Source organism: Microtus ochrogaster, unplaced genomic scaffold, assembly GCF_000317375.1.
Source record: "Microtus ochrogaster isolate Prairie Vole_2 unplaced genomic scaffold, MicOch1.0 UNK5, whole genome shotgun sequence".
Classification (NCBI taxonomy): domain Eukaryota; kingdom Metazoa; phylum Chordata; class Mammalia; order Rodentia; family Cricetidae; genus Microtus; species Microtus ochrogaster.
The window spans coordinates 4,411,823-4,434,195 of record NW_004949103.1 but is presented as its reverse complement, the minus strand read 5'-3'; the positions used below and the strand labels follow the sequence as shown (position 1 = coordinate 4,434,195).

The 22,373-nt window shown below is 47.7% G+C and overlaps 1 protein-coding gene across 1 annotated transcript in view; it reads left to right on the top strand.

Annotated features, from left to right (window-relative positions):
- Window positions 1–22,373, top strand: part of Wdr1 (WD repeat domain 1) — a 36,118-nt gene that overhangs the window by 12,246 nt on the left and 1,499 nt on the right. Inside the window, exons 4-14 of the mRNA XM_005365967.3 lie at window positions 3,437–3,584; window positions 4,604–4,784; window positions 11,155–11,232; window positions 11,446–11,526; window positions 11,841–12,074; window positions 14,730–14,817; window positions 15,488–15,644; window positions 16,963–17,050; window positions 19,403–19,513; window positions 20,610–20,783; window positions 21,003–21,147. Of these exons, the coding sequence (XP_005366024.1) occupies window positions 3,437–3,584; window positions 4,604–4,784; window positions 11,155–11,232; window positions 11,446–11,526; window positions 11,841–12,074; window positions 14,730–14,817; window positions 15,488–15,644; window positions 16,963–17,050; window positions 19,403–19,513; window positions 20,610–20,783; window positions 21,003–21,147 (1,485 nt within the window). The remainder of the gene's footprint in view (window positions 1–3,436; window positions 3,585–4,603; window positions 4,785–11,154; window positions 11,233–11,445; window positions 11,527–11,840; window positions 12,075–14,729; window positions 14,818–15,487; window positions 15,645–16,962; window positions 17,051–19,402; window positions 19,514–20,609; window positions 20,784–21,002; window positions 21,148–22,373) is intronic.

Genomic DNA, 22,373 nt, shown 5'->3' with positions numbered 1-22,373 from the left:
TAGAGGTTTTTGCCTCTGGCCCCTCTTGCCAGCAAAAATGTCTCTTCATTTAAACCCCAGGATTTGGCTGGAGTGCCTTTTAAAATTGTGTTTAACACAGGGCTGAGTGCTCTAAGAAATCTATCAAGAGAGGAAGGTTGCTAGTGAGGGCAGCCACCATCTTGGCATAGCTCCTGCTTTGCCATCTCAGTCTGAGAGCCTTTGAGCCTAAACCTGACCTCACTGTCCTCCTTGAGGCTGTTGGGCAAGACAGAAATCTGATGGCCTTCAGATTAAATGCAAAATCTTTGTAGGATATGGGTGCTGAGGGTGCGACAAAGGACAGTCTATGAAAGGGGACATTGGTATGATTTTGATGTTTTTTTAACTCCCTGGTTTGCTGGCAGAATGGAGGGAGCTCATGGGTGGAGGTCACAGTTTCACATTTTCAGCATACTTCTTTGAAGAAGGCAAAGTGATTATTAAAGGTAACAGTGGGATATTTGCTGTGCACCTGAATGCCCTGGACTAAAAATAGTGTTAGCATGTTTGAATAAGGGAGGGGGTGGAGAAGTTTAGGAAAGTCTATACTGTCTTGAATAGGTTAGCTGCTAAAGGGTGTACCCACAGGGTTGGATCCCAGTACCGTGAAGCATACATCTCCATCCCAGCTGGGGCCCCTGTTTCTTTGAAATATGTAGATGCTGTTAGTCTAGCTGGCCAGTATTTATTGGAAGATAGAACCAGGAATACTAACTACATGAGCGGCCTGGGTCCCTGGAGCCTGTGCCTCTGAAAAGGCCCTCTAATCACAGGAGTCGTTTCTAAGGCAGTTTCAGTTTTCTTCAACATCCTGGGGTGATGTTGATGTTTGTCTGCTCTTCTATCCCCTTGATGCTTGACAGTAATTCCCAGACTGCCCTACAGATACAGAAGGGTGCCCGATTTGGCCCATTGCCCAGGACAGGTTTCCTAAAGGAAAGACATGGCAGGGAGGGTAATGTACATAGACTAGCTCTCCTTGGGGAATAAAAGCTACTGTCCTTAAGTCCTCCTCCTCCCGCTTCAAGCCCCATGGCATTTGATGAGCAGATGTGTGCTCCCAGTACCACTTGTGTGGGATTGAAGGATGACACAGACTCAGAAGAATGGCTATTCCTGTGGCTCTGCTTCCTGTCTAAGTGTGAACATGAGTTTGCCTGGAAGAAGCCCATTCCTGATGTCACAGTGCACTGGGCAGTTTTCCCCCAGTGCTCTAAAGACCAACAGATCACTGAAAATGATCTAGCTACTTGTCAACTATTTAGTCTCTTTGGTAACTACTCTGTCCCCTGCACCCAACCTGGGACGTGGCCTCCATCCCATGTTTGATGAATGTTGAGATCTACCCTGATAGGTTGAGGTCTTGGTTTTGATTTCCAGGCGCTTTCTATCTCTTTCCTGTTCCAATTTCCTCTGAAAAGAGTGAAGTGGGCCCAGAGGAAGACGCTGCTGGTCTGGTGGTAAAGGTAGTGCATAAATGACTGGATGCCAGTCAAGGGATGGCGCGGAGAACTACATGAGGAGTGGCAGCAGGTAGATGAACCAGGGGCTAGAAAAGCTGGGTCCTGCCCTGCCTAAAAGGGGCGGACAGTGTGGGCCCTAATAGGAAGAGGCCTCGTGATCATGTGTGCTTGAGTTAGTGTGCAAATGAGTGTGTGTATATGCATGAACATATATCTGTGTGGTGCCTGTGTACATTTTTATTCATGAGTTACATGCATATGTGTGTATGTATGTGTGTAGGGTGCCTGTGTATATATGGATTGCCTCTGTATGTTTGGAGGGAGGGGCAGTGCCTTTCCTATGCACTCACAGCTCCTCTTACTGCTGGCTTCATCCTTTCCTTGTTGGCCTGTTGTTTCAATGACTAAACAGATCTCTATTTTTTCTGGAATATGCCTCAACACTGCTGTCTTCCTGGACTTTTAACGACCGGTGAATGGGGAGGGACTTACTGGCACACCACTAACCTACCTTGTCTTCTGTTCCTGGGGATTGGTGTCCCAGCTGGACATGAAATAGCTGGAAACATAGGAATAGCGTTTCCAGTCTTGTGCATGTCCTGGTTCTAGATCAGTGGTTCTCAATATGTGGGTTGTGACCTCTTTGGGATTGAATGACCCCTTTTACAGCGGTCACCTCAGACCACTGGAAAATACAGATATTTACATTATAATTCATAACAGTAGAAAATTACAGTACGAAATAGCAATAAAATAATTTTATGGTTGGGAGTCGCCACAACTTGAGGAATAATGTTAAGGGTCATAGTATTAGAAGTTGAGAAGCACTGTTCTAGACATTGGTCCTATGTTTGCTTGTTGTGGGGGTCTGTAGTGTGTAGAGCCTTAGTTCATGGTTTACTTGGAACAAGAACTGATTGCACTCTGAAGATTAGTCTGAGATTTTACATATGTGACTTCTTTTTGACCTCATAGCAACCCCATGAGATGACCCTTTTAGGTAATACTTTTACAAAGGAGCCCTCTGTGAGGTCTTGATGTGGTCCAAGAAGCCCGCATCCAACAGAAACAGATTTAGTCCCTGAATACTTGACTCGCAAGGTCTGGATGCTAGCTGCTGCCCTCCTCTGGAGCTGCCCTTGCGCTCCTCCACTTCTGCTAAGCCCAGAAAGGGAAGATGTTTTCAGCTTCTACTTCTATTCAGTGCTCACTAAAGCGCTGTGGCATCCTCAGGAAAAGCTACACCCTGCCTGCCTTCTTGGAGGCCATGTGAGCTTTGTAAGCCTAAAGAGTTAGGTAAAGCACTCCCTTTCTTTCCGTGGCACGGGCATGATGCTAATTTGGGAAGAGGTGGGTGGGGACCCCAAGTATTCCTTTCTTTACAATCTGTTGGCAGCATTCCATGGGGAACAACTCACACCATAGTCTGTTCGTTCTTTGTACCGCCCACCTCATCCATCTCACAGAAGCATATTACTCAGCCCCTCTTCTTACATGTGGGGAGGAGGGGCAAATGTTCAAGAGACTGAGATTGCACATCTGCCTGTGCTTATGTGCAAAGCTTATGGTATGCAAGTGGCCACCGGTCACCACGCATCATGGTCTGCTCAGCTGCGCCTGTACCTGACAGGAGAGGCAGGTCCTGTAGCATTATCATACTTGAGAAATGAAGGGTTTTAGTCCAAGTGTTGTGGAGCTCATGCAAATGCTCTGCAAATCATACTGGAAACCATTTTCTGGTATGCTGAGATTTGGCTATCCCTGGGCTGTTTCTGATCCTACCAAAAGGTTGTTGGCCAATAAGGGTACTGTGACAGCTATGTGGAGGCAGCACCTTGATTTAAGAGTGTCTGAGTACTAAGCCTGGACCAGAAGAAATGGAGCTGGTGCTGTGGCCATGCTTCCCTGGATGGTGGTGAAATGTAGCCCTTCTACCCTGTCATGTCCTGCAGATGTCTCTGGAAAGCTAAGGATCTGGGATACCACACAAAAGGAGCATCTTCTAAAGTATGAGTACCAGCCTTTTGCTGGGAAGATCAAGGACATTGCCTGGACTGAAGACAGTAAGAGGATCGCCGTGGTCGGGGAAGGAAGGGAGAAGTGAGTCATTCACCTCAGCCCCTCCCTGCTCCCATCCCCATACTTGTGCTATGGCCTGCCTGCCCTTTTGTAGGAAGAGGCTTCAGTAAGGTCTCTATGGGCTTGGACAAGTGTGACTCAGCTCCTGAGGATGCCAACACACTTTCTTTTCCAGTGGTGTGACTAGTTGGAGTACTAGCCCCTTCAGGGCCAATTTTTCATGTATCAGGGAGACTCCATAACATAGTAGGAATGTCATCAAGGTATAAGCACCTTCTCTCTCCACACTCTGATGTCCTAAGCCCATTACTTCCTGGAACTCTGGACTCTAGTTGTTATGCCTCTATCCTAGGCAGCAAGGAAGGGCCTGGTGGTGAAAGAAATGTTACTTTATTGGAGTACCCTCTAAGCCATTAGACATGTCCACTCAACGTTGCAGGAAAAAGGGCTGGGCATGTTTTTTCTTGTAGATGGGCCTATATCCCGAGGTTCTCTGTGCATGACAAAGAGGTAAACAGATCCTGTTGGGGAAATGGCTGCCCACATGGGACTAGTGACCAGCAGGGTGAAAGCTGCAGCCCAGGTTTTCTCATTAGCAGAAAGTAGTAGCTACAGCAGTTTGTGGCCATAGGTGCCAGCACAGAGCAGGCCAGTTCCTTTCCACAAGGAGGTAGCAACTTGCCTGTTGCCTGGCCTTCCTAAAGAAACTTAGAAAGTGATGAAGCCAGGAAGCTGTTCCCCAGTGCTGCTTCCTGTAGCAAATCAATGTTGAAGGTGCTAACACTGGGCCATGCAGACATGGACAGCTGGCCCCTTTCCTGCATAGGCTCCGTCTGTTCTGGGATGCCTTTGGACATGAGCTTGAAAGCCCCAAATCAGGTCTTAGGGCAGTATCAGTCCCTAGAGCATCCTGAGGTAGCCATGCAACATCCATCACAGGCCTGTGCTCCAGCAGCTTTCCCATTTGCTTCCCCATTGTCCTTTCTGTATTAATTTTTTTTCTTTTTCCTCTTTCTCTCTTTGACCCTGATTGGGGAAAGGTTTGGAGCTGTTTTCTTATGGGACAGTGGCTCTTCTGTGGGTGAGATCACAGGACACAACAAAGTCATCAACAGTGTGGACATCAAGCAGAGCAGGCCCTACCGACTAGCAACAGGAAGTGATGATAACTGTGCAGCGTTCTTCGAAGGCCCCCCATTCAAGTTCAAGTTTACAATTGGCGTAAGTAGGCTTTCTTTTCTTAGGGTGGTTTTGGGTGAGTTTTGTGGTTTGTATGTAAGATCATGGAGCCTGGGTGAATATGTTTAGATATGGATGCAAGAAGGGAACAGTGTATGCTCTAAGTGCTATAATATACAGGAAGCAGATTCAGTGGGGAAAATAGGGAGAGATGGAGGTGTTTCCATCCCTGGTCCTCGTAATCCTAGATTCCGTGCTGGACATGAAGGCTCCAGCAGAGAAGGGCATATCCCAGGATAATGTGAGTGCACATAGTACTAGGGTAGTGAATGCCAGTGTATTTAGCTCTGTTAAGCTGGCCTTGCTAAGCCACCAAATTAGCAAAAAGATCTGCCTTCGGGACATCTGAGTTGGCCTCTAGGGTAAGTCCATGTAGAGCAGAGATGCCCGGAGTGGAATTTGGTTGAGGAATCAAGTGCTCAGCCTTTTTGGGGGGGGAGCATTCAGGGTCCCTGCTCTGCAGTTTTCCCTGACTTGGCCAAGTGACAGGCTCCTCCACCTCCTGTTTCCCATCACAGGATAGTGGTCTGTGGGGCCTTGTCCAAAGTGTAGCTGGCAGTGTTCATGCTCTGTCACTGCTCTAGTGTTCAGGCTGCCATTCCGGAGTGAGGGTAACTGATGGGGACCAGTATTCAGGCTAACTAACACACTGGAGTGAAGCCAAATGGTGGGGGTGAAGGTTCTGTGACCTGGGCAGTCTTTATAGCTCTCGTGCTTGCACTGGCTTTCCTAGTGACTCTTTCCCATATACCATGAACAAAGCAGCTAGTCCTAGTTCTGGTAACGGGAGATGGAGTGACTGTTTAATCAGAAAGGACATGTCTTCTGTCCTTGAAGGTGGTTGAGTTTGTAGCTTCTCCAAGGTCTTCAGACTTATCCCTCAGAAGTGTCAGTGATTCCAGTGTCCATACTTCATTGGGGATTAAATGAGATACTATCCTTAAAGTGACTTGCTGAGGAGGACTGTTAATTTTAGTATTTTAGTAACAAGTCATAAATAGCAGGCACAGAATCCCTGGCAGGGGCAAGGACAGGACTCATGTAGTAGGCTGTTTCCATAAACAGGTCTTGGCTAGAGTATGGATGACTATCTAGGGATCCCTTCTTTGTCGTGAAGTCGGCTCTGCTTCATCCCTGGGGAAGCTAAGTAAGGTCTGTGTCCAGCAGGTGTGCTGATCCAAGTTTCTTAACCTCCTGTAGCTCTCTTCCTGGTCTGCTGTGGCTTCCATTGGGAGGTAGTGGCTGTGTGGCTATTCTGGGAGCTTTGTTAAAAGATGTGGCTCATGGTTGGTGTTCTTAAGCAGGGGTGGATGCCCCATGGACTCTGAGTTGGGGGGTGCTGAGCCAGCCAATCTCTGGGGTCTAATCTTGGGGGAGGGAAGATGAGGTTTCTACATCAACTGAAAACTGTCCTTCAGTTTTGTAGTGATACTACCTGCCTTCCCCAGACTTCCCTCCACACTGTTTAGGCTCTCGGTCTGAGCTGTGTGTGGGTGGGGCTCCCTTTCCTGAAGCAAGAGTGGTCCTTTCTCTTGCACGTGTGGATTGACTTGTGCAAAAGAACACAGCAGCTAAAGAGCATTTAATGGAGATGTGGGGTCAGGGTTTGTCGCTGGCACGGAGCCTATGCCTCGCCTCAGTTTTCTGTGTGAACTCACTGGGTGCCTGACTGATCCACAGTCTCCTTCTTCACATTCTCAGCTGGCCGTCTCTAGGTGGACACCACCGTTTATACTGAAGTCCTTGGAGCCTACAACCCTGGGCCCTGCCCAGGCCTGGAAGATGCAGAAAGGGTTGTGGACCAAGGAACAGAGACCCAGGTGGCACCTGGCACAGAACTGATTGGTTCTGCTACCTTCCAGCTTAATTGTACCTCTGCACTCTCTGACCAGAAGACACATACACACACACACCCCACCCCTGTCCAGACCCCATAATTGCAGAGAAGGTTCATGTTTCCATCTAAAACTATTCCTACAGGACCAATGACAAAAGGGAGAGAGGGCCCATTGGTAAGGTCATGGAGACTTGGAGTCAGTAACTGAATGTGTATCTGACCTTGGCTGCTCTGACTAGCAGTGAAGCTGCAGTTGTAGGGCTGGACAGGGGTGATGTCTGCCCTGCTGTGGCTTCCCGCGTGCTGTCTTGAGGTAGGGTAGTGTGCTGACAGATGGGGAACAATAGAAAACCTAGGGTAGGTGGGGCTCTCTGTAAAAGATGGACTGTGTGCCCACATGTGGGGTCTGATAACAAAAGCTGGACCTGTAGTGGTTCTAAGGAGTTCATTGAGCTCTTCCTAGTGAAAGGCTTTAAAAATTAAAATATCTGTGGCTTTAACTAAAATTATGTGAGGGTGTTGGATTTTTGTTGTTATTATGTTTGTTAGAGAAGATTAACTTTTTTTTTAAACTGAAATCCATATAGCAATCCTTTTTCACCAGATATTTTATCCCTTAGTGCATGAATGCTAGGAACCAGGCTACCTCTACTTCCTTCTGTCTGCAGGCCAAATAGCCTGTGCTTGCTAGAATCTTCATCCAAGTGAACAGCCCACAGGCACTCTGTCCTTGAAGTCAAGCATCTCACATCTGCTTTCTACCTCATGCTTTGTCTTTAGGCAAGAAACCCAGGACTTGTAAGGGTCTTGGGGCTGAAGTAGTTGCCCTGTGAGAGCTTTCCTGAGCATTGGGAGGAGAGCCCATAGTGTATCACTGGGACAAGGCACAGTTGGGGGGTGAGTTCAAGCTGCTGCCTCAGAAAGTAATTGTTAAGAATTTGTGTGATACGTGATGAGACCAGCCTGTGATATGCTAACCTCAGAAGGAAAATAGTAGCTGGGAGAAAGATAAATAGGACCTGATCTACCAAGGTCATGTCCAACTTGCTGGTCCAAGTTTGGAGATCATATCACATCACATCGTTGTTAAGAGCAGGGCATAGACTTGAGCAATTCTGAAGTGAGCCCAGGTTTACCTGTAGCCAGAGTTTTTTATGCCTGCCAGCCCTAGCTACCACACTTGGGTGTTGTCCATATTTGAAAGTAGGGTGGAGAAACCTTTTTCCTGGAATAGACCAAAGTACTACTTTGTCTATACCCACTGTGGATTTTGGATGTAGTAGGTGACCTTAGGAGGTAACCCTCCAGGAACAAAGGAGAGACCATGGATGAGATGGGCAGATTTCCCCTGGGGGGGGTCCACTCTTGGCCTTAGAAGGGGTGAGTGGGCCATCCCTGTTATTGCCCAGTAGACCCATGAAAAAGTGGCCATGATAGCAGAGATGGAGATTTTGCATGGGATTGGCAATATGGACTTCTACTCATCAAGGTTGATCTGGCCTCAGCTGCTGATAAATGCCAGATCTTCTAACTGTAGAGAGAAACACTGAGCCCCCAATATCACACCATTCTCTAGGGCAACCAACCAAACAAGGCAGGTAGACCGCGTTGGACCACTTCTTAATGGAGAAGGATAATGCTTTGTAGAGTAGGTACCTATTCTGGTTATAGATTTGCCTTTCCTGGCAGACCCAGTGGTACTTGAGATGTCAGTAAACATCCCAAAGAACATTAGGGATGCTCTTTGGAGGCCTTTGGCATGCCCGTATGGATGAATCATAGAGAAGACCTTTGGGATTTTGGAGCAGGGCTCTCCCATCATCTGCAGACAGTTCTCCCTTTGAGAGACCAGTGTGAATTCAGGAGGCCTTCTGCAGAAGGTCTTTAATAAGCCAACGTGGGTAACAAGCGTGTCCAGTATAGAGTCAGACCATTAAAGAGCTCAAGAGCACCTGAATCCCCATCAGTGGAGTAGATTTGAATGTCTACTCGAAACTTGTTTTTTTGTTTGGGGTTTTTTTTTTATTTGTTTTTTTGTTGGTGGTGGTGTTTTCTTTGTTTGGTTGGTTTGGGGTTTTGGTTTTTTTTTTTGTTTTTTTTTTTTGTTTTTTCAGGGGGTTTTTTTTTTATTTGTTTTTTTGTTGGTGGTGGTGTTTTCTTTGTTTGGTTGGTTTGGGGTTTTTGTGTGTATGTGGTGGGTTTTGTTTTTTTTTTTTTTGGTGGTGGTGGTGGTGAAGAAGATGATGGGGATAGTGTAGGAGTGTGGGGTTGGGGAACTCACTGATACAGTCTATACCCATGTTCATTAAGTGTTGGCTACAAGGGGGCAAGAGTAATTCCAGGAGAATGGAACATTTCACACAGGGATATTGAAGACTAGACCAATGAGGTTGAATGTGATACCTCTGGAAGACTGGGCTGAGGACCAGAAGTCTTTGTCTCATCAAGTGGAGGGGTCTGGCAGCCATGTGACGTGGCTGAACTCCTGGACTCACTGAGACACTTTCCAAACTCCCTCCACACTACTGGGCCCTGTCTGTGGAAAACACTATTATTAGCCCTCGTTTTCTTTGGCTAATGGGCTACTGTTGGCTGTTCTGCCTGCACAGGGTCTATTTCAGGAGCAGGCATGTCTCCTGCCCATATACACTCTGGTGCCTGAGTTGCAGAAAGGAATGATGGACTAGGGCTCTAAATGGGCTCATGTAGGCTCTGTCACCCATTCCTTGTCTGCTTTGTCCAGCCTTCTCTTAGTCTCTTAAACCTGTGTGGTCTCTAGGGCACAGTACCTCACCTCTACCAGATTGTGCATTTTCCAAGAGAGTCCCACAAAGGTAAAAGCTTTGGAGCTTGACCACAAGCTCTGATGGAGGTCCTGGAGTCTATGTGTTGTTTCCAGTATTGCCTCCTAAGATCACCCTGCATCTGGCCAGTCAAGTACTAAGGGTCTGTCTGACCCCAGGGAAGCAGTGACAAGGGACAAGGAGTTTGTTAGAGGCTGGAGTTGAGTACTTGCTGTCTGCTTTTCTCTAATGTTCCTTTCATTACATGTTCCTTTTACACAGTAACAAGTCTGTACCCTTGGTCTATCCTCTGGTCTCTGGGTGTCTCTATTGGAATGGGCACTTAAGTCTCTGAATTCTAGAGTGCCCTAATAACCCTGTGTAAATAGAGGGTCCAAGAGTAAGCTGACACCAGTGTGGCTCCTTTGCTTTCTTTCTGTGGAATAGGCAGAGCAGGCATTTGAGGACCCAGTGTGAAACCCTTGTGCTGAGGGTAGATTAATGGGGAGTGAGCTGGATATTCTGGTCTAGCTGTGGCTCCATCAGTACCTCCTCTGGGTTATTTGACCTTGACCAAAAGAAGGTGTGTATACCACACCACAGAGGTCAGGAAGGGGTTTGGCTCTGAGATCTTGCTTCCATCATCTTGAGCCCTGCAACTAATAGATGTGAGACACAGGGTCTCCTGTGTAGCAGGCTTCTTTGCACCCAGAGATAGATGTCAGAATGGGTGGCACTCAGTCTGAGGAGTTAAGGTTGTAACCCACTAGGTTGCCCCTTGGCCAGAACCTGCCCAGGCCTGCCAGTGTAGGCAAGTCAATGCAGACAAGAAACTGGAGTCTGGCGCATGCCTTTAATCCCAGCACTCGGGAGGCAGAGGCAGGCGGATCTCTGTGAGTTCGAGACCAGCCTGGTCTACAAAGCTAGTTCCAGGACAGGCTCCAAAGCCACAGAGAAACCCTATCTCGAAAAGAAAAAAAGAAAAAGAAACTGGACTCTGGATTTTCACAACTGTTGCAGCTTAAGTTGCCCAACTCCATTGAGTCTCATGCTCTGCTGTGAAGAGTTTTCCCTAAAGCTTGCCATGGCCCTGTGCATGAAATGGTGACAACTTGTGACAGTGGCAGAGCTAATGAGGCCCTAACTTGGAAAGACTGATTCCATGCAGTGTGGCAAGTTGTGCCTCGTGAGAAACTGCAGTTAAACAGATGAGAGTAACCAGAAGAGCAGAACAGCAGGCAAACACAAACATAAATAAGGAGTCTCCAGAACTAGAGCAGGGGCCCTTTGTGCCATTACTACCTCCCAAGACTAGGTACTGCCCTGGCCTGCCTTAAGCCTTGGTCTTAGACTCTTCGTCCTGATTGAAAGTCACAGCCACTGCTTGATTTTTTTTAAAAACTCATTTGTTCCTCAGCAAACACCCCCAGAGCTAACTAGGCCTGCCAGAAGTTGCCTCTTAATGCTATCTCAGAGCCAGCAATTAGTACATAAGCCGTCTGGGGCCTCAGAGGGAAGAGGATGGATGCATCAGGAGGCACTTGATAAGGGAGGGAGGCCTGACTGAAGAATAGCCTTTCACACTGAGCTATGCTGAGGGACTGCCTGGGAGTTTCTCTAAGCTTAAAATGTTCCTGTGGACTAATGAATCCTACCTGTGTTTGGGGGAAGGGGCCTAAGTAGAATGCTTTTGTAAGCTTTGTCAAGTGTATGACAGCCCTCTCTCCCACAGGATCACAGCCGCTTTGTCAACTGTGTGCGGTTCTCTCCTGATGGGAACAGATTTGCCACAGCTAGCGCTGATGGCCAGGTAAGAACTGGCACAGAGAGGGGGACTATACCTAGGCAGGTTCATGGTAGTGCTCCCTGTTCCCCACTCCCAGGGATCACCAAAGTTCAGCAGATAAAGGTCTCTTATTTCAAAGACTGCTCAAGGCTCCAACTGTATAGCCACAGTTGCTAGGGAAATGGTGGGGTAATGGCACACTACACCAGCTTCTAATAACTTGTTTGTTTCTTGAAGATATTCATTTATGATGGGAAGACAGGAGAGAAAGTGTGTGCCCTTGGAGGAACCAAGGCCCATGACGGAGGAATTTATGCTGTGAGTATAAGGATGTTTCCTGATTTGCTGATTTTAATTTAGCCAGTTCTGTATTGATAGTCAAGTCATCGTAGATTGTTCGAAACTAGATGAATATTGATGTAAGCAGATAAGAGTTGAACCATGGCACAGCTTTAAGTCATAGTTGGATGGGTGCAGCCAATGGCTGAGCAGGAACCCTGGGAACTAGGCTCATCCTAACACTTTCTTCAGTTCCCTATTCTCTATTGTGAAACGATGGCTGTAGGCTGCTACTTTCGGGGCACATGTGGTTCTGAAACCCTCTGACATACGGCATTGTTTTGTTGAAATAGATTAGTTGGAGTCCTGATAGCACTCATTTGCTGTCTGCATCTGGAGATAAAACCTCTAAGATTTGGGATGTCAATGTGAACTCTGTGGTCAGCACATTTCCCATGGGCTCCAATGTTCTGGACCAGCAGCTGGGCTGCCTGTGGCAGAAGGACCACCTTCTCAGCATCTCCCTGTCTGGATACATCAACTACCTGGACAAAAACAATCCCAGCAAGCCCCTCCGGGTCATCAAGGTGAGCCCTGTTCTAGGTATGGTGTGCCTAGGAAACAGACTCCTGTGGTCTGCTGTGAAATGGGGAAACGGGGATAGTCAAATGGAAGCAGAAATGTCAGGCTTCCTTGACCCTTCGGCAGAAGTCAAGTTGATATTTTGGGACATTAGTAACCCCCTGGAAGTATTGTGAGCAATGCACAGTTAGGGTCTGCGCTGTTCTCTGCTGCTGAAAGTCACTATTTCCTGAGTGGCTTGACTTTCTGTTAGGACTTGCATTGTGCCTCACAACTCAAGACAAGACCAGGAACGTTCTGAGTGTTAAGACAGGATATAGAGCATGGAGGCTGAGTGAATAAATGAGATGGGGGCTCAGCTAGGAGTCAGTGGGAGGGATGGCCTTGAATCTGGATCATGGTGTAGTTTGAAAATGGGCATAAGGGATACCCTGGAGTTCACAGGAATAGAGGACAGGAGCAAATGGACCAGCTGCCAAAGGCCATCCTGAACAGAACATACCTTGAGGTTCCAAACCCTCCCTAGGGCTTGTTCAAGCCAAGTGCTGCAGGCCACGTTGTGCTTTCCTGGCTGAGTGAACGTCTTACTTCTGCCTCCATCTGCCTCTGCCACTTTAGCCTCTCAGGAGATCTGTAGCCAAGTGGGTCAGCCCCCAGGATCACCTTTACCCTGTCTTCTGGAAGATCTTAGGGTCCTTAATGACTGAGCCATGATTTTAAGGGAGGTTTTCCACAGCCAAGCTTCCTTATTTAGGGTTACTATTGCCATGCTGAAACACTATGACCAAAAGCAATTTGGGGAGGAAAGGGTTTATTTGGCTTTACACATCCATATATCTGTTCACCATCGAAGGAAGGGACAGGCACTTGGAGGCAGGAGCTACAGAAGCCATGGAAGGATGCTGTTTTCATGTCTATCTCAGCCTGCTTTGTTATAGAACACATTACCAACAGTCCAGGGATAATACGACCCTAATGGGCTGGGCTCTGCTTCATCAGTCACTAAGAAAATGTCCTACAGGGTGGCCTATAGCCCAGTCTTATAGAGGCATTTTCTTAATTGAAGTTCTCTCTTCTCAGATGACTTTAGTTTGTATCAAGTGGGCATAAAACTACCCAGAACATAGGCTCCTTTTCCTGCTCCCCACTTCTTATCCTAATTGCTAATAATTTCCAGAGTTTACATTTTAAGCTGTTCCAGTAAAAAAAATACCCAGTCCCATCTCTTCTCTAGCCAGTACAACCTGCTATTCAAAGGGGATCTCCTGACCTCCCAGTCCCCACTGAGTGACTTCCCAGAACAAGGCAACTTGGTGCTGACCCTGAGGACAGAATTGGGAGCCCCTCTGTTGTTGGGTCCCAGACCAGGGTTGGGTGTGTGACAGAACATGGGTACCACTGCGGGTGGGAAGTCATGTATGATGAAGCCAGAGCTTCCCAGAGACAGACAATTCTGTGCTATGGCTTCAGTTTCAATTGTGAGAAATTGTACAGATAAAACTTCTCAAAGAAACCTATATCTCATCCTCTTTGTACAGCAGTATAGCTCATGCCAGGTGGCCACTGCTGCTCTCAGGCTGCCAAGAACACGAGCTGTACCAGGGAACCAGAAGTTTGAGATTAGAATGCGATTCTTAGCCCTGGCTACATGGCCGCCTTACCTGGGAGCTTTATAGCAAAGGGCTCCTGGCTGCCCCGAGGAACTCCATCTGGGTCTCTGGAGCTGGCCTATGTGCTGCTTTCTCTAGCCTGTTTCTCATGCTTGAGGGTGTGTGAGAATCACCTAAGAATATTAGCTTTTTAAACAACCCAACCTCAGAGAGGACTAGACATTGTGATGAAGGCTGAAATCTTAAATCTTTCAAGCAGGGCCATTGCCAGAGGCAACCAAGAAACACACAGGTCCCCAGAATCTTGCTGAGCTTAGGTTTTCATGCAGCAGACCAGGAAGTCTCCTGGACTCCCGTGAGGCTCGTACTGTGCTGAACAGAACACAGCCTGGGCACATTATACAGTGCATTCTACCAAGGACTGTCACTATTAGCTGAGGGTAAATGCCATATTGTAGCAATAAAGGGACCCACAGGATCCCTGAGACAAGATGTAGGGAAGAAGCCCCAAACATGAAGCAGACCAGCAAGGCTAGTGGGGGAACCCAGGGAAAGGGTGAGGTCAGAGCTCAAGACATGCTCTCTGAGCCAGTCACAGAGAAGGTGAGAGGTGCTCTCTAGAGAGTCCTGTGTACACAAGGCCACCTCCTTCATCAGTTGGGAGAAATACTAGGAAGAATAAGTACCAAGGAGGGCCTAAGCCAAAGTGGTCACCCCTAAAGCACCAGGGCCTCCAGTGTATAATCCTATCCTGGCTGCCTTACACCCTGAGAGAGACCCAGCCGATGTGCTCATGGGTGGCAGCAGGGATAAGGGTTAGGTCCTAAGTGCTAGGCTTTGGTGTAGACCTTGTCCTTAGCCCAGGTGTGGGTTTTAGGTATTGAGGGAGGCAGCATATGGAGGTTTGTCAGATCAGCTGACTGGGAGATGGATGACTAATTGTAGCTCCTGACTTATTTATGGCTGGGGTTCCAGCATAACTCAGCTCATGATTGGCAGAGGGTAGGACTTGCTACCTCGGCTCACCCCATCCTGTTGTCTCCCTCTCAGGGTCACAGTAAATCCATCCAATGTCTGACAGTGCACAGAAATGGTGGCAAGTCCTACATCTATTCCGGGAGCCATGATGGACATATCAATATCCTTTGACTGTGGAGCTGACACAGAGACAACTTTTCTCTTCCCGTGGTGCTGGAGACAACTTTTCTCTTCCCAAGACCCAGGAAACTCTCCCATCCTAAAAAGGGTGAAACTGTGTGGCCAAAAGTGTTTTTTCTGTTTTTGTTTCCAGAGTATTTACATAGAGATACCAACCTTGTGAGTGGGACCCAAGTCTAAACCTGAAATCATTTGTTTTATGTGTAGCCTATAGTCCAGAGGTTACAGTACTATATATACAGTGTTTATTGTGTGCCTGTGTTCTGACTGCAAGTACCACATATTATGGAACTTCCTGGCCTACCGTGGCCTTGTGTTGGCACCCAGAAAGTTAGATTTTAGACTATGATACATGAGGTGTGTCAGCTGCCGTGTCCATCATTGACAAGTCAGCCTGTATCCAGCACGCTAGCTTTATGTGCCTTCTTAAAACAAGGCTTTGCTATTTACTGCCTTGGTCTCTTGGCTAGTAGCCAGGCTGCCCCACTGACTTACACTGCCTTAGCTCTGAAATTCTAAGCTTGGCCATCCGTGAGAATGCCTCCTGTTCTTCCTGTGGTGTCTTCTGTCTGTGTGAAGGGCAGCCATGCCTGTCCAGTGCAGTAGATACCGTCATCCTGAGGTCTGGTTTCTCCTTAATTGTACTCCACATTACTGGGATTCAGAGACAGGAGAGAATGACTCCTTCTCTGGAAAAGGCCACACCAATCAGGTGTCCAGAATGACGGTGGATGAGTCTGGCCAGTTGGTCAGTTGCAGCATGGACGACACTGTGCGGTACACCAACCTCACGCTGAGGGACTACAGGTACGTTCTGCCCGAGGAAGCCAGCCATGACTCTAGAGAGGCCCAGAAGGAGCCACATGCCTGTAACATTCCATGTCAAGGGGTTTATGTCTGCCCTTTATGTTTGTTTCTGAACATCATTCAGGTACTAAGCTCAGGATACTGAGTGGCAGGGCCCTAGTAACCAGACTCATAGGTGTGGCCAGTTGTAGACTCTGCACCAAAGCAGATGCAGCCCATGCATTATTATTTTGTCTGCTTTCCTTTGTATCTTTCTGCCAGTAGAGGTAGTGACAATAAAGCTCAGGCTATTGAAAAGTTCAAGGGAAGCTCACAGATTGATGGCATGCCAGATGCTGGGTATAAGGAGACACCTCCTGTTTAGAGTATAAGTGGATACTGAATCAGAGGTGTCCATCCTCAGCAATGGAAGGTGAGAACAGGCAAGAGGGCTGAGATGGGCTGCTCCAAGTCGTTGACTCAGAAATAGACCCACTGACCTTAGTTTAGCAAGACCTCCCACCCACCCCCAACTCCACCCTGTAAAGCAGTTCTTGGTAGACCATCTTGTAGCTCACATTTTGGTAGAAATGTGTCTGACCAGGAGAAGGGTGGGGTTGGCAGGAGTGCATTTTTATAAGGGTCCCACTTCAGATACGTGTGTGACTGGCAGCAAACCTGCCAATGTGTACAGTCTGTTTTGATGAGTGGCCACTGGCATCTGAGAACCCAGGGGTCTCGGCTGTCTGCTTCTTATTGCCTTGTGATATCACTCATGAAAGTTGTCCTGTTGGCAACCCATGGCTGCAACAGTCAAGACTTGGGCACTCTGGTGGCCAACCATGGCTTGACTCAGTTCTGTGGAAGCTTGTTAATATTTTCAAGAAAGATAGGGCTATAAATTATTCTAGGTGAGTTTTGATAGCATTTGTCTAATATAAGAGGGAACTGGGTCTTCATTAAAGGTATTAGAATCTTAGTTAACCTTGAGGGGAGGAGCAGAACTCAATTCTGTATATACCTAGAAAATCCAGTCTCGAGCCTACAGCTGGGTGGGGATAATATGTCTGCTTTTAGCACAGGTGTACAGGAAGAATCTACCCAACTTCTAACCTCCACTTGTTGCTGATACCTTTTCCCTACTCTGGTCTCCCTTTATGATAAAAAGACCTCAGTGCCCTATTTGTCACCTCAAATTTTAGCAAGTTGCCCTTCAGGAGAGATTACAGTAGGATTTTCTTCTCCATATAGTTAAGAGGTGCAATTTTCTCAGTATGTATTAATAACCGTGCTGAACCAGCTGAATGTGGAAGTAACTGCCCTCCCTCCTCCCCAACAGTGGACAAGGTGTTGTGAAACTGGATGTTCAACCAAAGTGTGTAGCTGTTGGCCCTGGGGGATATACCGTGGTCGTATGCATTGGACAGGTACGGTTGGCTGCATTTTAACCAGAAGTAGTGGAATATGAGATGTATAACTACTGTCTAGTTTCTAAATTTCACTCATGACTCATGTTCTGGTTTCCTTTTTTGATACTGTGATAAAACACAGACCAAAACTAACTTGGGGAAGAAAGGTTGACACAGTATTCTGCCTGCATGTATGCCTGCACACCAGAAGAGGGCTCCAGATCTCATAGATGGTTGTGAGCCACCATGTGGTTGTGGGAATTGAACTCAGGACTTATGGAAGAGCAGCCACTCAGGCCATCATTGAGGACCACTAGAGCAGGAGCTCTGAAGAAATGCTGCTTGCTGGTCTCATTCCTATCCCAGGAATGCCTGCCTAGGGATGGTACTGCCCATAATGAATTGGGTCCTCCTTGTGTGTGTCAATTAGTAGTCAAGACAATACCCCCACACACCTGTTTAATTTAAAGCAGTTTTTCGGCTGAGGTTCCATCTTCCAGGTTTCTCTAGGTTGTGTCAAGATGACAACTACGTGTAGCCAGGGTTTTGTGCTACAGGGTTGCCTTTGCATGGACTCACTCTGCTACTAGTTAGGACCTTTTAGCAAAGTGCTGCCCCCAAAATTGAGACACAGGAAGAGGGCAGAGCTGGTCTCATGAGACTAAATTATAGAGCCATTTTTCCGTGAGGTCTGAGGCACTCAGCTATATGGCTTTGCCATTATTCTGCAGATGTGCCTTTCCCTAATGAAGCTCACCCTCTCTGAGCTTTTATGTTCTTTCTAACAAAAGCACGGGGTGATTGTGAAGATAAAGTTGTCATACTCCTAGTACAACTCAGCTGGGGTGACACTGCCACATGAGAAGGTAGATCCCAGGCCATGATAGGGTCTAACTCTCTAGTTCCTGCATATCTGTTCCTCTAGAACAGAGCCCTGGGCTCACATCTGTGCCTGACCTACTTTGTGCAGAATTCTGTTCCACAATGTGTCATCTCTGCAAACCCAGGCATCCCATCTGTGGTCAGAGCCAGAAGCTGACTAGTGCTTCCTATTGGCTTGAGTGACAGACTCTGCTGAAGAAAGAGCCATTCAGAATCTTCCCCACCCCTCCCTGGTCTGTGAAGCTGATTGCTAAAGGGAGCGTGGATTCTGTGTCCCAGATAATTCGATGGCATTGCCAAGTAACTCAGTATGCACAGCCACAAGGCACAAAAAGGAATGTGTTGCATGGGGCTCTCTGGGCAGCTGCTTCTCCATGACAGATCTGTCAGCCTTGTATCAGCACCTGGCCCTGGTGAACAGTACGTGAAGACTTAAGGCCTTTTCTTTGGGAAGGCCTCAGACAGGCACTTCTTTGTCCAGGCCCCAGTTAATTCATCTGAGGTCATAGTGGCCCTAAGCTGACCCTGTCCTTGAGGCTGATCAGAAGAATTAGCCAAGGTGGGTGAAAGCAGGGATTCAGATTACCTGTCATTCAGAAGGTAGTGACAAATTCCTCCACAGAGTAATGGCAGATTAGGGCACCATCTCCCAAAAGAAGGGCTTTTCTCTGTGCATGTGTGTAAACATTTTATCTGCTGTTGTGGGGGGCAAGGCAAGGTCCATGTATGACCTTTACCCCTAACCAGAACGTAGCTTAGTTAAGATCAGGCTGCCACATATCTCCAAAGTCCTAACAGCAAACACATGGAAGTGTCTGCTGCTCGGGCAAACATGGCCTGCCCCAGCTTGACTGAGTGTGGTATAGCGTTCTCCACACATAGTCTTCCACCTCTCTTAGAGCGGGGTAGGTCTTGAGGGTTCTCTCAGAGCAGTACATTTGCAGACCCCCTGCTACACCCCCACCCCAACTATGCTATGCCTCCCAGCTCCTCCTCTTCCTTGCTGCACAGTTGTTCCCACAGACCTGCACTGGTGCCCTGAAGGGCTGCACAAACAACTCTGTGCTGAGTGTCCAGTAACCTTAGTTACTATTACTTTGGATAACACACTGTCCTCCAGGCTGAACAAAAACCTGCACTATACAGGCATTAGTTGTTTCTTATGACCTAGGATCTAGGATCTAGAGGTGGAATCCTCAAGTCAGGCCACTTTCCCTGATGGTTGAACCAAGTCCCTTCCTGGTACTTCTGCCCTTTGCCCTTCAGAGATCAGCACTTCACATGCTTGTCACTGAACATTTTCTCAGGTTCTGGCCTGCAACTAAAAGTAACACGGTCTCTACAGTGAGGGAGGAAATGCTTTTATCGAGGTTGAGACTGGCCCAGGGTGTGGCTTAGAGCCCAGAGCCACTAACCAGAACTCATCTTTCCTGCTGATGAACAGTGACTCAAGGGGCCACTGACCTGACTACATCTTTCATGTTACAGATTGTCCTCCTGAAGGACCAGAAGAAGTGCTTCAGTATCGACAACCCTGGCTACGAGCCCGAAGTCGTGGCTGTGCACCCTGGTGGGGACGCAGTGGCTGTTGGGGGCTCGGTAAGGTCCTTTTCTTCTTTACCCTGTGACCTTGGTATCTGAACAATTTGGGGCCTGGAAAAGGCCATGGTCTTCAGTATACACTGGAATCCTGAAGAAGTATGCTCTAATGCCAGAGAAAGAATGGATTTGCCTGTGAGAGGAAGAACAAAGAAAGCAAGCGTCCTTCCATGTCCTTCCTATAGACAGCCAGCAGGTGTAGCACAGATTAAAGTATCTTCCTGATTTAAAAGTTCTGGATTAGCCGGGTGGTGGTGGCTCATGCCTTTAATCCCAGCACTTGAGAGGCAGAGGCAGGTGGATCTCTGTGAGTTCAAGGCCAGCCTGGTCTACAAGAGCTAGTTCCAGGACAGGCTCCAAAGCCACAGAGAAACCCTGTCTTGAAAAAACAAAAAACAAAATTCTGGATTAAAAGTGGTCTTCCCACTTCAAATGCTTCAATTAAGAAAAAAAAAAAAAAGACTTCCCACAGGTCAGGGAACCCTGATTGCTCTTGAGCTGATGAGGGAGAGGGACTTGATCGGGGGAGGGGGAGGGAAATGGGAGGCGGTGGCGGGGAGGAGGCAGAAATCCTTAATAAATAAATAAATTTAAAAAAAAAAGCCTCACAGATATTCCTAGGCTCTTGGGTTTTAGTTAATTCCAGATATAGTCAAGTTAATAACCAAGAATAGCAATTATACAAGGCATACTTGGCACATGATGGCAGGAAGCTTGCTGGAGACAGATATATGTAGCTTGCCCAGCACAACTGGTGCCCCTAGAGACGGGGAAGCTGTTGGTACAGTTTTCTCCAGATTGACCTTTCAGGGAGCTGTGAACACTATTTATGGGGCCTATTTGGTAGCCAGCCAACACCAAGAGCAACAGTAAGGAGGCCTGGGGTCCAGTCTTTTCTGCCCAGTTGAGGTGACATGCATAAGGGAGTATGGAAGGAGGAACCAGCTGTTTCTTGGCAATCAGAGCCCTGGGCTCATACTGGTGTCTACTGGGCCATGGCAGAGTACTTCTTTAGTGAAAAACCTGACCTTCCGCTGTGACAGAGGGCACATAGTGTGGATATTAAGGAGTGACCACTTCCTATCCCTGCCTATAGGATGGCAATGTGCGTGTATACTCCATCCTGGGCACCACACTAAAGGATGAAGGCAAGCTCCTAGAAGCCAAGGGGCCAGTGACGGACGTGGCCTACTCCCATGATGGCGCCTTCCTGGCTGTGTGTGATGCCAGTAAGGTGGTCACAGTATTCAGTGTGGCTGATGGCTACTCGGTGAGTAGGGTGCAGAGCCCTGTACTAGAGACCTAAGGGAGGACCCACCCTAGCCAGATGCTCTTGGGTTTTGACCTGCTCAGTTATGTCTTCCACTCTGTGAATGGCAGATACCTGCTGGAACTCTTGGGATCCCTGTTACTGTGGAGGCTGGCTGGGAGGACACGTGCCCTCTGGCCTGCACTACGATCCTATGCCTCTGTTTTCTTTCTGTACTAGGAGAACAATGTTTTTTATGGACACCATGCAAAAATTGTGTGCCTGGCCTGGTCACCAGACAATGAACACTTTGCCTCTGGTGGCATGGACATGATGGTATACGTATGGACACTGAGTGATCCAGAGACCAAAGTGAAGATCCAAGGTAACTTACCCTGGGTCTCAGCCTGTCAATTCCCTGACCACGCTTCCTAGGGTCAAATGGGGTCTGTGCTTTAAAAGGTGACCTGATGGAGATGTGGCTTTGTCCTTCCCTCCCCCAGCCCACACCAGACACTCTGCTGGCCTGTGCAGAGGGATCCTGAGACACTCATTACAGTAGGAATCCTTGCTCTCCATATGTAGGACATAAATGAGGAAAAACTTTCGATACCTTTCTTTCCCACCCTGCTCCTGTGCCTTAACTCACAACTAAGTTAGCTCAGTCCCACCGTGGTGCCGTCAGTAGAGTAATGGGAAGCATGTTTTTCCAAGTAGCCATATTTTCAAAGGAGACAGATTTTTTTTTTTAATCTTTATTCTGGTTATCCGTTATCTTATCACACTGCTTCTGCTGGTAGTTCCATGCTAGGATCCAGAGTCACATATGGCTGGTGATCCTGAGTGAGACAGCTACATTCCATTTTATACTGTCCCCTGGGAGACAACTTTCTGTGTGTACCAGAACAGAGATCCTAGCCTATCTTAAAGCTGTCCTGAGACCACCCCAACAGCTGCAAGTTAGGGAGACCCACTATCTGCTGTGTCAGAATTCACATAAGGCAGACCAGAGGAGGAATCCTGAAGCAACTTCCAAGGAGCCATTTTGGTTTGTAAGGAAATCTAGAAATTTCACAAGTAAATGGGTCAGAAAGGTACTGTGTCAGCGCTAGTGGTCCAAGAACAGTGCTGGCGTCTGTCTGCTGTGGTCACAGACTCCTGGCCTTGCCATGGAGAGTGCTGCAGCTTAGGGAGTTCTCTGGCCCAGGATGGCCCGACCCCCCAAAGACATCTGCTCCACCTAGGTTAGGCTGCTGATCTAGGCTAGGAGCTACCTGGGCCTAGGAACTAGGAATCCTGTTGGAACCCCTTTCCTGGAACTGGGAGGTCCTTGGGGCTTTGTGAGAAGTTTGAGCTGAAGGAGTCCAAAGATGCAGGATCTCATGGCTGGAGTCAAGAATAATGGAGGTAAGATGGCAGCTGGAATCCCATCACTCTGGTATGACTTCTGGAGGGGCACCAGACACGTCCTCAACTCTTGTTGTCCATTCCCCACCCATCCTTTCCACTTTAGTAACAAGACCTCCTCAGGTAACAAAATTCAAAGACCTCAAGTCCTTTGTTGGAAATGGCACGGCACCGTTTGTATATAAACTGACACAGCATCAGTGC